Below are 14,079 nucleotides of genomic sequence, written 5' to 3'. Positions count from 1 at the left end.
CATATAATAAACAAACAAAAAAATATACAGTATATATCATTAAAGGAAAATAAATAAATACAATTGACGTGGATTTCCACTATAGCGGGTAGTTTTTGGAATGTAACACCCGCGAAAAACGAGGGAACATTGTCGCTTTAGGGATAATGTGATTCTTATAGGCACAAAAGCAATATAGTAAATATACACTTTGCTGGAGACGTTCTGTAAGCACCTGTGCAGTGCTGTATTCCATGTTTTGATATTTGGCTGTAGCAAACTCAAGCAGCCCAGACTGATTAGTTAACCTGCATGTCCTTCAATCCAGACTCTGAATTTAGAGAGATCCATTTATATGTTTGTTTTTAACTTACACTTTGTCGTTTTCATGTAAATGAACAACACAAACGGCATTATTTTGTTTTTCAATTAAATACGGTCGACCCTAAGTGGACTAAATGGAATTAACTTGAATAATAAAATGGTCAACAACTGTAAACCAACTTTTGCTTTGCAAGGTCACTTGTTAAACAATGATCTGTATCTTTTTTTTCTACACTTTGAATTATCATTTCAACCTCGACTACCTCTTTTCTCCAGGCTGTTGTATGATGTTACTTGAGTGTGTATCCTGTAGGCTGAAAAAACCCCATGAGTAATATTACCACCTCCACCTACATACCTATGACTGCTTTCTTCAACAATCAGCCAGAAGCAGTTTGTGTGGAAAGCAAATCTAAGAGTGCACTTAGGTAGGAGGCAAGGGCACACTGTCTGTGTAGCCACTTACCACACGTTGGCTTTTAGTACACTCTGACTCTTCTGCTACAATATTCTTGTCCATTTGCCCACCAAATTAATTTTCTCCTTCTATGTAGCTAAATAATTGAACCAAAATATTTGAAAAGTCTCCCAGTATATTAACTACAACCACACTAATAAACATATAACCCTCTCCTATACAGAGATTATGCCAAATTGGTGTATCAGAGCCGTAACGGAAGACCTGGCATTTATTCGCCTGTACCTTTTTATAGACGTTTAGAAGATATTGCCTCAACAGTGCACACTTTCACACAGCGACACAAATCCTGCAATCTGATTAGACGCGCGTGAAGACAACAATGCCAGCGCCAGCCTCTTGTGAGAAGTGTAAAATATTTGTTAGACAGAGACAATTGAGTTACACTACAGGGTGGGAGAAGCGAGTCTTGGTTGTTAAACGCTCCAGTTCCACCATTACACTGGCCAGAAAATTAATTCTCAAGTGACTTCAGTGCCCCATTCTGTGCTTGTGTCCAAATTCACAAGGCTGGATCCTCCGAAGGCCGGAATTGTCGACAGCACGCACGGACTTACATACGAATGGATTGTCAATACTGCTCGTCAGTAGCACATTGACCGACAATCCATTCATGTGTAAATCAGTCATAAGTCCGTTCGTGCTGTCGAGTCGCGCCGGGAGTGACGTCATGCAGCCGACAAATTCGGCCTTCGGAGGATTCAGCCTTGTGAATTTGGACTCAAGTTGTGTCTGTCTTTCATACATAAAATAAACTCAGAGGATTTGAAATAAAATGAAGACCTCTCTGACATAAAATATTTGTCAATCAAAATAGATCAATACCGGTACTACCTTAGATATTTTCATACAGATCTTGCATTCAAATTTATGATTGTACAACATCCAATGTTGTAGCCAAATAGTATTAGAGCCCCTCCCAAATGATCATATCATACGTTAGCGTTAGTATGAATCAATATTGTGCATATACAGTATATAAATCTTAGGCCCAATTTGGTTTTCAGATACACCCAACCACCACTCACATGGCCCATGGAAACTCCATTCTCAGGTGATCATGTTACCTCTGATCACCTTGTACAGGTCAGCCACCTTCGCCCTCCTCAAGAGAGTCCATTGTGTAGTGTTAGCCGAGGCGCTCGTCGGGCTCTGTATGATTTGGGAGTATCCGAGCGGCTTTCAGGATGAGAGGAACCCGTCTGTATAATTAGCTAGCGCAAGCCTGTCATTAGCAGAAGCCACTGGAAGACCGCCAGTGCTAATTGTTTGTGTGCTGTCAGTCAGGGCTGTTTATGTTCCCCTGCTTCCGCGCAGTTTCCTGCCCTGGAAACCTGCCGCCTCTGCTGCCCCATGCCAGTCACCTTGTAGAGGGAACAATGGGAGGTCTATGTAATGCTAAGACGAGCCAGTGTTCATGGAGGAAGACTGATGGAGGCAAAGAAGAAGGAGGGAGTAGGGTTGGACAAGGGACTTTTGCCGACTTTTCCCACTGAAGGGCCTCTCTGTGCCTCAGGGCTTCCCATCATGCTCAGCTGTTCGAGCTGGGCTCCAAACACAGCCGCAGTTTATTGGGTTTGCTCTCCACGACTCACCAAGTGTTCCATATCTCCTCAGGATGAATTCGCCATCATTGATTCATAATATGGCCTTTGCAAGGGATACAAAAAGCTAACGTTTACATTAACGCTGGTGTCAGTCTGACATTTGGGTTGCTCACATTTGGTGTATAAAATCCATCCATTAATTTTCTGAACCGCTTTATGGCCCTTTTAAAACAGTCTGACATTTATTTGGCCTTTATCTTTTAATGCCAGTCAACTTCATGGGTTTTATGCTTCTTTTTCAAGAAACTAAAAACTATTTTTAGGAGTTGTCACCTGGAGTAAAATCTTCCATATACATATCTATATAAATATGATCCATTGTGGCACTAGCCAGTGACTCTTTATAATGGTCACTACTATTTAGTAATTATGTTTAGTCAATGTGCTTTTCACTGTTCAAGGGCATTCCCTAGTTCAGTAGATTGTCAGTAATTGCTTCTTTTTTTCCATCCCATTTAATCTCTTACCCTTCCTATTTTTTTTCTGGATCTGCTTTAAAAGGTCCTGACTGGAGTCGGTAAAAAGAAAGAAACTGAAAAGCAAAAGACATAAACCACAACAAAGGGACTGAACCTTCCATGTGGAGACAGTTTGACGATCATCATCTTAACCCACTAAAAGTTTGTCTGTGGTTCATCCAAACGTTAAATATAGCATGGATGCAATAGATATTCTAAACAACCAGGAAAAATTTTGTTATATCATGCAACATGCCGTCAAAGGGTTCCAAGCGCTGTGTAAAACGTACTATATGAGGGGAAAAAATGAGCAAGTTACTGCTGATATCACACCGCAAATATCAAATAAATCTCAGTAAAAGTTGTCAACGCACTTTTCATGGAGAGGATTTTGGTCTGTGTGACTTCATATATTTGCAGTGCATATTGTACAAAAACAACTGTGGTAAAGTGTTGAAGGGAAGGTCATATGGAGGTTGTATTAATATTACTACTATTACTAATACACACGCAATTCCCCTGAAGCTCTACAATTCAGCTCAACCAAATTTCTTGTGAAAATGTTGCCTTTAAAATTGGAATTTCCCCATCATGCAGTACTTGACAAATCCAGTGATCATCTTGAAGATTAACTCCAGGAGTATTTAGCTTTTTTGTTGTCTTTTATTGTGCGTGATGCCGCCACTGAAAGGTTCTAGTAGTGATAAAGAGGAAAAACCCATGACATTAGAAACCTACCGTAAATTTAATTTTTTTTACTACATAGCATTAGCATAGTGCTTAAAAGCAGCAATGAAAATTCTAATTCTACCTCTTTTTTTCTGGCTGCTCAGTGCATTACAGCTAAATCTAAGGAACACAACTCAGAGTTGGTGCAGCCTTTTATGCAAATAAACCGTATGCTATGTTTATGCTAATTGAAATCTGTGTGTCAGAGGTCAGATGAATGCGGTATAGGAATTACAGCAGTTTGTATTTGTGCATCACACTTTTGAAGAGACCAAAAGTCATCATAAATCATCATAAATCAAACTTTCCCTCATTAAGACTTGGTTGCGAATGCTTTGCAGCCAATTACAGCCTGCTGTCTGGAATGTTTAGATCATCAGACGCTGGATATCATCCCTGGTGATGCTCTGCAGGCCTCTAGCGCACCTCTCTTTAGTTCCTGCTTCTTCTTAGGGCATTTTCTCTTCAGTTTTGTCTTCAGCACGTGAAATGCATGATCAATCAAGTTCAAGTCTGATGATTGACATTCCCATTGCATAACATTCCACTTCTTTGCCTTACAAACTATTTTGTTGCTTTCGGTCATTGTCCATTTCCAATAATATTGCCTTCTGAATTCATCCCGCTGCTTTTGTTTGCAATCACATCATCAATGCACACAAGGGAATCAGTTCCATTGGTAGCCATATATGCCCGCTTCACCGATGATTGTTTTATATCATGAGCAATTCCTTTCCTTCTCCCTAACCTTCTCCTCCCATCTTTATGGTACAAGTTGATATTTTGTTCCAGAACTGTAAATGCTTTTTGGCAAACTCTGATCTGGCCTTCCTGTTTTTGGAGGCTCACCAGTGGTTCAACATCTTGTAATGAACTCTCTGTATTCAATCTTCTCTTAATTGCTGTCTTTGACACACATATAGTACGCCGCCCTACCAGAGAGTGTTTATAAGATGGCCAGCTGTTTCGAAGGGGATTTCTTCACCAGGTGGTCTTCTATGTCTATTGGTGGTGTTGAGCTCACTGATGCTTTCTTTCTTATTAGGAATGTTCCAAACAGTTGATTTGGCTGAACCTAACGTTAGAGAAGATTATGAGAATGTGTTGATGTACCAATTTTTATGGACCCAACAACTGTAGTTACTTACAAAGTGTTACTTAAAAAACTGCCTGTACAGTTCTGAGGTTTGAGGTTCTGTGGTTTGGCGTTCGAATCTCTTCTCTGGCCTTCCTGAAGTGGGGTTTGTGTGTTCTCCCTGTGCTTCCGTGGGTTTTCTCCGGGTACTCTGGCTTCCCCACAATCCAAAAACGGTCAGCTGGGATAGGCTGCAGCTCACCTGTGACCCTAATGAGAGCATGCATGGATATTTCTTATAAGGAAAAAGTAGTTTGGACTGCAAACAAAAAAATGCTTACAGGTTTTTCTGTAAAAAAAATTCTACTGATAGTCAATATAATGGTGGCTGTAGCTCCGGAGGCAGGATGTACTCTATTGTTCGAGAGGTCCTTTTGGTCAATGTAGATTAGACGATAATGTTGTCACGTGCAGATCATCTTTCACTCTCTCTTGTAGTTCAGTGTACAATGCAGTGTTTGTTCCCGCAGACATTTACATGTTCTTCCTGCGTGTCTAAACAGCCTTTTTAGGCAGACACGCCTCTGTGTACACAGGGACTATTAAGGGTATTATGTTCTCTCATTCTGGGCGATTGTCCATTTGTGTGTGTCGTCCTTTAGCGTCTTAAGAACACATCAAAAGCTCAAGCGGCAAATTTAGCGAAGCGTGTGCTCAGCAGAAAGAGCGGCATGTGTTTCTGATTCTCTTTGCGGCCCATAAATGCGCCTTCTGCTCTCCAGATTACGTTTCTCTAGTGGCACCGAGCCACGCAGACGCTTTACAATACACGTGTGTCATGTCTGCTTTCAAGCGCCCTTGGTTTCTCACAGAACTGAACCACAGATGCAATATAGAGGTGAAAGTGCTGGGATATCTTGCGCTGATGCCTAAAGGAAGTGAAAATGTCTGATGGTACAATTATTTGTCACTGTCTCTCACAAATTCATGGTTGCTACGAGTTTCAAACACTATACAGACCAAAGTATGACACCCTGTATGATATATGGATGGAAATGTAAAGCTATACAATATAATATACTCATCTGAGAAGGCTTTCAGACTTTTTGCCTATTCATCAAGAAGAATGTTTGCGGGTTTGAATTTTCATTTTTCGTTTGATGTCCTTCGAAAGACGTTTTCAGTTACTTTATTATTGGAACCTGATTATTTTGGTTAACGGCTTTTACGTGATAAACAATGCATCTGTATTGAGATGAAACACATTTTTGAATGTGCTAGCGGTTGTTAGTTCACAACAGTCATGACGAACGCTTTTCAAGGTTACGAACAAATGTGGCATAAGAAGCAAACACTAAGTTACCGCCATATTTATTGTTTTTCCTTTTGACTGTTTTGTATTTGGCATCAGAATCAGATTTCTTGCCGAAAAATTTGACATCAAAGTCTCAACTTGTCTGAGAAACATGGAAAATAACAATGATCAACAGGGGGGGGAAACTTAACGGGAAGCCTGGCGGTTCGCTACTTAGTGCCCCGAGTTTCCTAGATGGGGAGGGGGAACATTGAAAAAAATGATGGCCTAGAAGTTTCTTGCTTAAATTTTTTTTAATTATAACGTCAGTACTACAATAAGCTACATCACATTTAAATTCAGGTTATATCACTGATGTAGGATGTGGACCTCTGTAGTAAAAAAGTTGTTTCCCTTTTAACTATACTTAATTATACTTACTTAACTAGCTTAAAGTATAACAGCGCCCCCCCCCCCCATACTCTTATTTCTCTTCCAGGTAGCTCCCATGTCCGGCAGTCTAAACGGAGAGCTCCTCTTATTCTCTGGCCTCAGGAACTCTACCGGCCTCTCCGACACATCTTTGCCCCCGAAGCCCTTGGCGCGTGGCAGCATGTCAGTGGCACCGGCCGACTACCCGGAGCGGCCCGAGGTGACGTTGCGGCGAGACGCCAGCTCCTCCACCCTGCCGCTGAAGACGGAGGTGCCGCTGCACCTCTTCAGCACCACCAACCAGCAGCACAAATTGCTGGGGGTGCAGCAGCAGATCCCCACCAAGCTGGCCGCCCTCAGCAGCGGCAAAGGCAAGGGAATGAAGAGCGGAAAGGCCTCGCAGCGCACTGACAGCACTGGTAAGCAGCCAAGCACCATTTTGATGCAATCAGCATGTGGCAAGGTGAGCCATAGGACATCTCCTGATAAGGGTTTCGCCACGGGAACCTGCTTATGTCAGCCAGACTCTTTGGAAGGGCATTAACATTCTCACAGACTTTCGCTTTCCCAGCAGGCTTGTGAAATATGAGGTTTATTTTGGGATACACTCATCTTCTTGTAATAAAAGTATCCGGAGTAAAAGAAAACGTAAATCCTAAATCTATACATACAAAATAAAATCTCCTCTTTATATTGTATATGATCGCCAGCCTCACCTCCACTCGCTTTTAAATATTAATTTAGCAATGTTTATTTCGGTTGTTGGAGTTTGCTAGTTCGCCACAGATCTTTGTTCTTCCGCCCAGCTTCAAGATGTGGCTTCAAACACCCTCTTTGACAGGCTTGTTTCTCAGAACTGGAGTTGAAGAGGCATTACGCTGGTGCTGAACGCGACTAAAACAATGATGTTGAGCTTTTTATCAAAGTGTTACTGGAATAATCCAGACAGAGTGCAGTATGCAAGAAAGGTTGTCTTATTTTCCTTTGATGCTAAATCTGCAGATAAATAGAGGCGCTGTATGCGCCAATGCGGTATTACTTGAAGTCTGCTCATGTGTGATGTTTGCTGTTATAGCAATTAAACGATTATAACAGATTTGATCTGCGGACAAGTGGAGCGATTGTAGAAAGTAAGGACAAAAACATCAAAAGCAGAAGAAGATAAACAGGTTGGCGATTTACGCGGCAATAGTCAGGATCGCGCCAGATTTGATTTAGAGATGAAACATCTGCACACAGAGACGCTATGCTGAGATGTGAAGTGTTTTTTTTGTTTTTGGTGTTTTTACCTCCAATGAGATGAGATGAGATGAGAAGCCAATAAAACATGTTCAAAATCACATAGCAAGCCTGATAACCTCTAATACTCATAATATCGACATCATTTTTCCATAATCATTTTTTACACTAACAAAATTTTCTGCATAATTTCATACTACATCCCTTTTCTGCTCGCACCTTGTACACAGTTCCATTATTTATTATTCCATTACTATCTCTCATTCTATCTATAATAGCTATTTGCTCATTCTATAATCTAGAATAAACACCCCTTAATTTCATCCACTTTAGTTGTACTTTGTCAAGTACAGCCAAAATAGTTTCTATACACTTTTAATGAATTGTGTTGGTTACATAAAAAAAGGTTCTATTGCAGGGGTGTCAAACTCATATTAACTCAGGGGCCGCATGGGGAAAAATATATTATCAAGTGGGCCGGATCGCTCAAATAATTGGATATTACTTAAAAACAATCGCCGTCAACTTTACGCAGATTTTCGTTATTTGTGGGCCAGCCCTAAATTACGGAGCTCAACTGTGATCATATTGTTCCAAAAAATATTACGAATGCAAATGGAACGCGGCAACACTTTGCCTGTATGAGTTGTGGACATGTTAAATCTACCAGTTTTGCATATATATTTTGCCCAGAATGCATTGTGTGGCGCGGTTAATGAAGATATAAGGACGTTAATCCTTGTCATATGTATTTGTTTTACCAGTAAATTAATTTGTGTCGTAATTAACATTTTAGTTTCAGTTTATGTCAGATTTTTAAAACACATTTTTTTTAAACAAACCGTAGTTTTAGGTTGTGTGTAAAATAATGAAATCCAGGACGATTCCGTATACAAGTTGCCTTGCTCATCTGAGGACCGCTTGTGAAATTACGAATTTATATGTTTTGATTGTGGCCAGCTGATTAATTGGTTCGACATTACAACAATATTTTTTCTACTTTACATAATCGTCTCGCGGGCCGTATGTTTGACACCCCTTGTTCTATTGCCTTGTGAGAGATAACCATTATCAATTAAGTGGCTCGTTAGAATCACGTTAGTGCTCCGAATTGGGTCGCCCCCGTGCTTTATCAAATAATGAGAGAAGCTAAGCCGCCCCAATTTAGTGTTGGAATCCAATTTCACAATGAAACGACCCTCTTAATCTTCTCCTCCTCCGTCCCTCCCTCCCTCAGCCTCAGTGGACATGAAGCAGATCCTCCCGCTGAAGCTGTCGGCGCGTGACGACAACGCCCTCAAAGCCAAGCGCTCGGTCAGCCCCCACCAGCAAGTACCGCTGTCTGCGTCTCCTCTGCCGCCCTCCCTCCACCATCATGGAGGTACACACACACACACACACACACACACACACACACATGGACAGTCTCTCACAAACATAGCTGAATAAATTTCACACCCGCATTCATCGACCCCACCCATCTTTGTTTTTCTCGCGGCCTCTCCCTGTGTAAACATCTATCAGTGTCACATTCTATACAATGATTAATTGTATGTTGGCGCCCACACTTTAACACTATTACTACACAAACATTTTTTAAAATAGTGTCAGGATTAGGGTTTGAACGACTAAAGATATATTGAGGTCGGCTATAATGTGATGAAAATCCAGTCGGAGTCAATTACTTCACTGATATTTTGCACCGGGGACCAGTTTCATGTGAAGATATATTTCCACGGATCGACCGTCAGAGAAACAAAAAAAAACATTGATTAAAAATACAACTCAACATTACCATATTTTTCGGACTTTAAGTCACACTTTTTTTGTGTGTGCTGATTCTGCAATTTATACTCGATGTGACTTGCAGTTAAAATTAGAGCTCGGACTGACAGCCAAAATCCGGTTGGGTTCGAAATTCCGCTTTTAAATACGGAAAAGTTTTTCTTTTTAATTGAAAATGGTTTACCTGAACTAGAATCCTGTGTTCTATTGTGACCAAAGGTAGAATCGCCACAAACTAAACGACCGATATGTCACAAATTAGTTGTCATGACTACTTGCGCAGCCTGCTAAAGACGGAGGTGATGCATCAAAATTAATGGCCAACCACCCAAAAAACGTATCAGACCAAGATTTTACCTTTTCACTTCAATGTGACACAGGATTCTAGTTAAGGTCAAGCCCTTTTAAACTACAAAGGAAAACCTTTTCCGTAGTTAGCAGCGAATTTTCGAATCCAACCGGAACTAGCTCGTCAACACGATGAGGGAACGGGGATTTGGGGTGACACTCTGAGCTCTAATTTTAATATACTGTTATAAAAATCACACCTGAGGCTTGGTCTTAATAAATGTCTACAAAAAATGGGACCAGAGCAACTTACAGTCTGAAAAATATGGTGCAATGAATGTAGTAGTTATATTTAGTGGGAGCCCTGCGCATTATTTTCTCTTCAAGTTGGCTGGTTTCATCCTAATGTAGCATGTTGTAAGATGGAACATCGTAGCCATCCCCCCCCTCTCCAAAAAAAGCATTTCTTTGTTCAACTGTTTATATTTCATTTGTACTTTTAGTGTGATTTAGAATAGACTTGCATACAATATTTTGCAAGTGGCCATGATGCTACCAGTCTTCTCATCTTTTTTTTCTAGGACATTCATACATGATTGTCGCATATACTGGCTCTAAGCCATACTGCAACAATTACATGTTTTAATATGAATAAAGTTCTCATTATCGCACACGTCGTTGCCAACACGTTATAAGCCATAATATTTTGGCCACAAAGATGGAGCTTCACTTTGTGCCCTCATTCCTTGCCTCATCCGGTCCGTGGTCCTGCTGGTATGTGTATTTTAAATCGAGGTGTGATCAGAATAACTGCATTTCCCGATTGGAAAACGACATGTCAAAAACACATGATTAATTTAGTATTATTATTAAATCAACTCTAATTGTTACCTTTGTCAAATCAAACCTTCATTAGATCTTCAACAAAGTCATTTGGACGCTTCCGGACTGGATTGTCAATCCAGCATTATTAGCGGCAACCACCCCGCGACTATCCAGAAGCCCCCCGTGCCGCCCCCTCTGCAGCCTTCCGTGCAATCTCCCGCCATCCCGGCGCACTCGCACACCACCGCATCGCTCCACTTCCCGACCCAGGTGCAGCCGCAATGCCTGGGCCCGAACCCCCACGTGCTCGTGCAGGCCCTCGGCGGGAAGCTCCCGCCGCCGCCACCGCCCTACAACATCAACACAGAAGACCTCAACAAGGAAGACGTCATCTTCTTCTAAACTCTGCTTTGAAACAGCCACCCGGCGGTCTTCTTTTTACTCGTAGCTCGTTTCTGAACCCAGACAAAAGCACCGCAAGCGCGGCAACCTTGGGCTTCTTTAAATGAACGTCCGCCGATCCAAAGATGGCAGCCAGTGGTTTGAAGACGGGCCTGCCAGGTGTGGAAGCGTCGGAGAAGGGAGGCCCGATTCACGTGCGCCTCGGCAGGAAGTCCCAAGTGATGGAACGCTGTCTGCTTGATGGTTCATTTGCACAGTGTAAATACTTCATTCCTGACTCTTGAATGAGCCTTATGGTTCTTTTTTTTTCTTAATGCTTTGTACAGATGTCAGACTCTTAGTCTGGATAATCTAATCACTTCTGTTCTTAATTATGCTGTTATGGAACATTTTATTTGCAATCAGGTGCTGTTTTCCAGCTCGGACAAGCCCGGGAATTAGCTTTTCAGTACATGTTAGACACCACACCTTCACTCACTTGGAATGAATTTCCCCAAATCTACTTTCCCTCCCCTTTCCATCCATTTTTTGTAATATACTGTTTATTCTGCATAGGGAGCCCAACCCTGCTGACTTGGGTGGTACAGCCAGGACTAATCACCCTTTTAACATTGAAGCGTAACGAGAACTATCCTGGATTGACGTCAAATCATAATTGCTGTGATTGATATTATTGGCCTGCCGCTTGAAGGAAAAATATTTTCCTGTACTGCAATTCCGTCATGCTCAGACTCGCAGGACAAAGCCTGAAGGTCATTTCTGTGGAAAAGCTTAAAGCTGTTTGAACACATTCCGCACTTCCGCTCTTCCTCCTCTGTGAGCCGCAGTCACGCGGGGAAGGACTCGCACCTTCACGTCTTGGCCCGCTGATCATTTTTCTGTCACATTGGGGTCACCTTATATGGGATATATGTTGGAACATGACACTTTTATGTCAAGCCTAAGGTACCAGCTATGACGTGGGATTGATTACCGATGACGTGTCATTAGCAGATACTGTGACGGAAAGCTGATGTCAGTTTTGAATGAGATTGAAGAAACGTGTCCATCCCATGACATCCTTTAACTTAAGCGGAAATGTCTGTGAATCCCGTCACAGATATTTGTCTCGTGTGTATATTGTGTAGATTTTTGTACATATTCTGTGTTCCATCTTTACATTAGGTACAGACTTTATTTGCTATAACGTTAATAGACGGTCAGAAAAAACAAATTCGCTCAATTGTGTTAATCTCTTTTGTGTTCATGTAGCATTGAAGTCAATGTGCACTGCCGCCTTTTTCCTCCTATTCCTCACTAGTGTGTGTCTCACCAGCAAAATCCACTTGTTTCACTCAACCAAAGAGATGTTCACTGACTCTCGGTCAAGTCATTTTCTCTCCCTGCTCTTTTTGTGCTCCATTACTGATACTTTTCGAAACCCGATTTTATGTTTGCAAAAGCAAAAATCATCTGAAGCTTATCAGCATGCGAGCACGCTCTCAAACTGCTGAGCAAGCAGAATTTTTTTTTATTTCAACATCCATCAAGTGTCCTCATCAGCTTTGTTGACGGTTCGGCAAACAAAACGTCTACTGGCAAAGACAACTGAGCTGGCAGTGGCTCGTCGTCTGTTCAGTCTTGGCACATAAAACGTCCAGTGAAGCCCAAAATGTTTCATAACCTGGCCATATTTTAAGTTGGTGACAGAAACGAGAGTGGAAGAAAGCGACAGTAAAAACAATAAATTACAGATTTGCAACAAAATGCATATTGCATAGAAATATTACAAAAAAAATGTACATACTGAATGTCATACAACATTTCATTGTTCTCATGGCGTTGGATTGGTCTATCAAGCCTGTTGCAGGAACTGAGGCCTGAATGTCTTCTAAGACAACCAGAACAGTCCAGTTGTGATCAATTTATTGCACTGAGAAATGAAATGAATCTGGATGAAGGAGAATATTCATAAGCATATTTTTCATTTGTCCCCTTTTCACTGCATGGTGCCTGCCTGCAAAGCTCACAAAAAAAGTAGAATCATTCTTATTGGCTTTTGATGGGAATTTATATTTATGTATTAAAATACGCCGTAATATTTCTAGGCGAACTTAACTTGACCTTCAATCTGGATCTTCTCCTGTTAACAGCCGTTTTGCAGCCATGATATATCCGCATATTGATATAAACATGCGATTTGCCAATTATCACAGTATTCGGATCAATACTTTAGTACAAAATGCTTCTAAATTGCCGTGACAAGGGAAATTATGTCATGATCACATGACACCATCGCTTCCGCAAATACATAAAAATTATTTTTCTTAAATGTTGATACAAAGTACGAGACGTCCGCTGGTGCTCGCATGACGCTACAATTACAGTATATGCAATAGAAAACTGTCAATTCATTTTATGGCAACTTTTTTCTCCATACGGGCAGGGAAAAAAAGCACTTTATTGTGCTACGAGTCTGTTTAACATTCATGTTTGTTTTAACTGTGGAGCCAACGTCACGTCACTGTACACTTGCTTACAAACAAAAACACAACACACACTTTTAATCCTCAATTTATCTTTTTTTTTTTTATGCTCGTGTTGGACCTTTCTTATATGTGAATAATTGTATTTTCCTCTGCCAACTTTTACACTAGTCACTTTGGATAGTAGCATACTTGAAGGGGGAAAATGATTGTTATAAGGCTTATTTTTATTATGACTGAGTTTGTATTTACCAACCGCTGTCAAATGGCATTAGTAGTGCACAACAAAAGAGTTTTTGTATTTTATTCACTGTAATACGTTAGAATAACGTGGACACAGACCGCTGCCTTAGACAAGTTTTAGTATTAAAACAAAAAATGTGCAGAAATGCTTGTGTTATTTTTGTGTTTGTCTCCTTTAACCAACTATGCACGAAACCAAATCTCTTCCTTTGTGCAACTGCTAAACGTTTGTGCTACGTGTCATGGTGCATCACTATTTGGATGTCATGAAAATAATCCCGACCACCCACTGGCTGAATGTCACTCTTGTTGCAGCGTATGATAAGGCTGCGGCAGCAGACAAAGCTCCAGTTCAAGTGTGGGCTTTGTGGTTACGTTTAACCAGTCAGGAGGTCCGCTTATTCGTGTGTGTGTGTCGGTGTCCTGGCCAGAAAGACATTGCAGCAGTGACTCGTT

General features: G+C 41.2%; 1 protein-coding gene across 1 annotated transcript in view; it reads left to right on the top strand.

The window, feature by feature from the left end:
* The window catches only part of arhgef18b (rho/rac guanine nucleotide exchange factor (GEF) 18b), a 51,653-nt gene extending 37,884 nt beyond the window's left edge, over window positions 1-13,769 (top strand). Inside the window, exons 30-32 of the mRNA XM_077584591.1 lie at window positions 6,444-6,795; window positions 8,853-8,996; window positions 10,605-13,769. Of these exons, the coding sequence (XP_077440717.1) occupies window positions 6,444-6,795; window positions 8,853-8,996; window positions 10,605-10,915 (807 nt within the window). The 3' untranslated portion in view covers window positions 10,916-13,769. The remainder of the gene's footprint in view (window positions 1-6,443; window positions 6,796-8,852; window positions 8,997-10,604) is intronic.
* Window positions 13,770-14,079: the final 310 nt, after the last annotated feature.

Source organism: Vanacampus margaritifer, chromosome 13 (genome assembly GCF_051991255.1).
Source record: "Vanacampus margaritifer isolate UIUO_Vmar chromosome 13, RoL_Vmar_1.0, whole genome shotgun sequence".
In the NCBI taxonomy this organism is placed as follows: domain Eukaryota; kingdom Metazoa; phylum Chordata; class Actinopteri; order Syngnathiformes; family Syngnathidae; genus Vanacampus; species Vanacampus margaritifer.
Note: the sequence above shows the minus strand (reverse complement) of the source record. Positions and strands in the feature narration are given on the sequence as shown.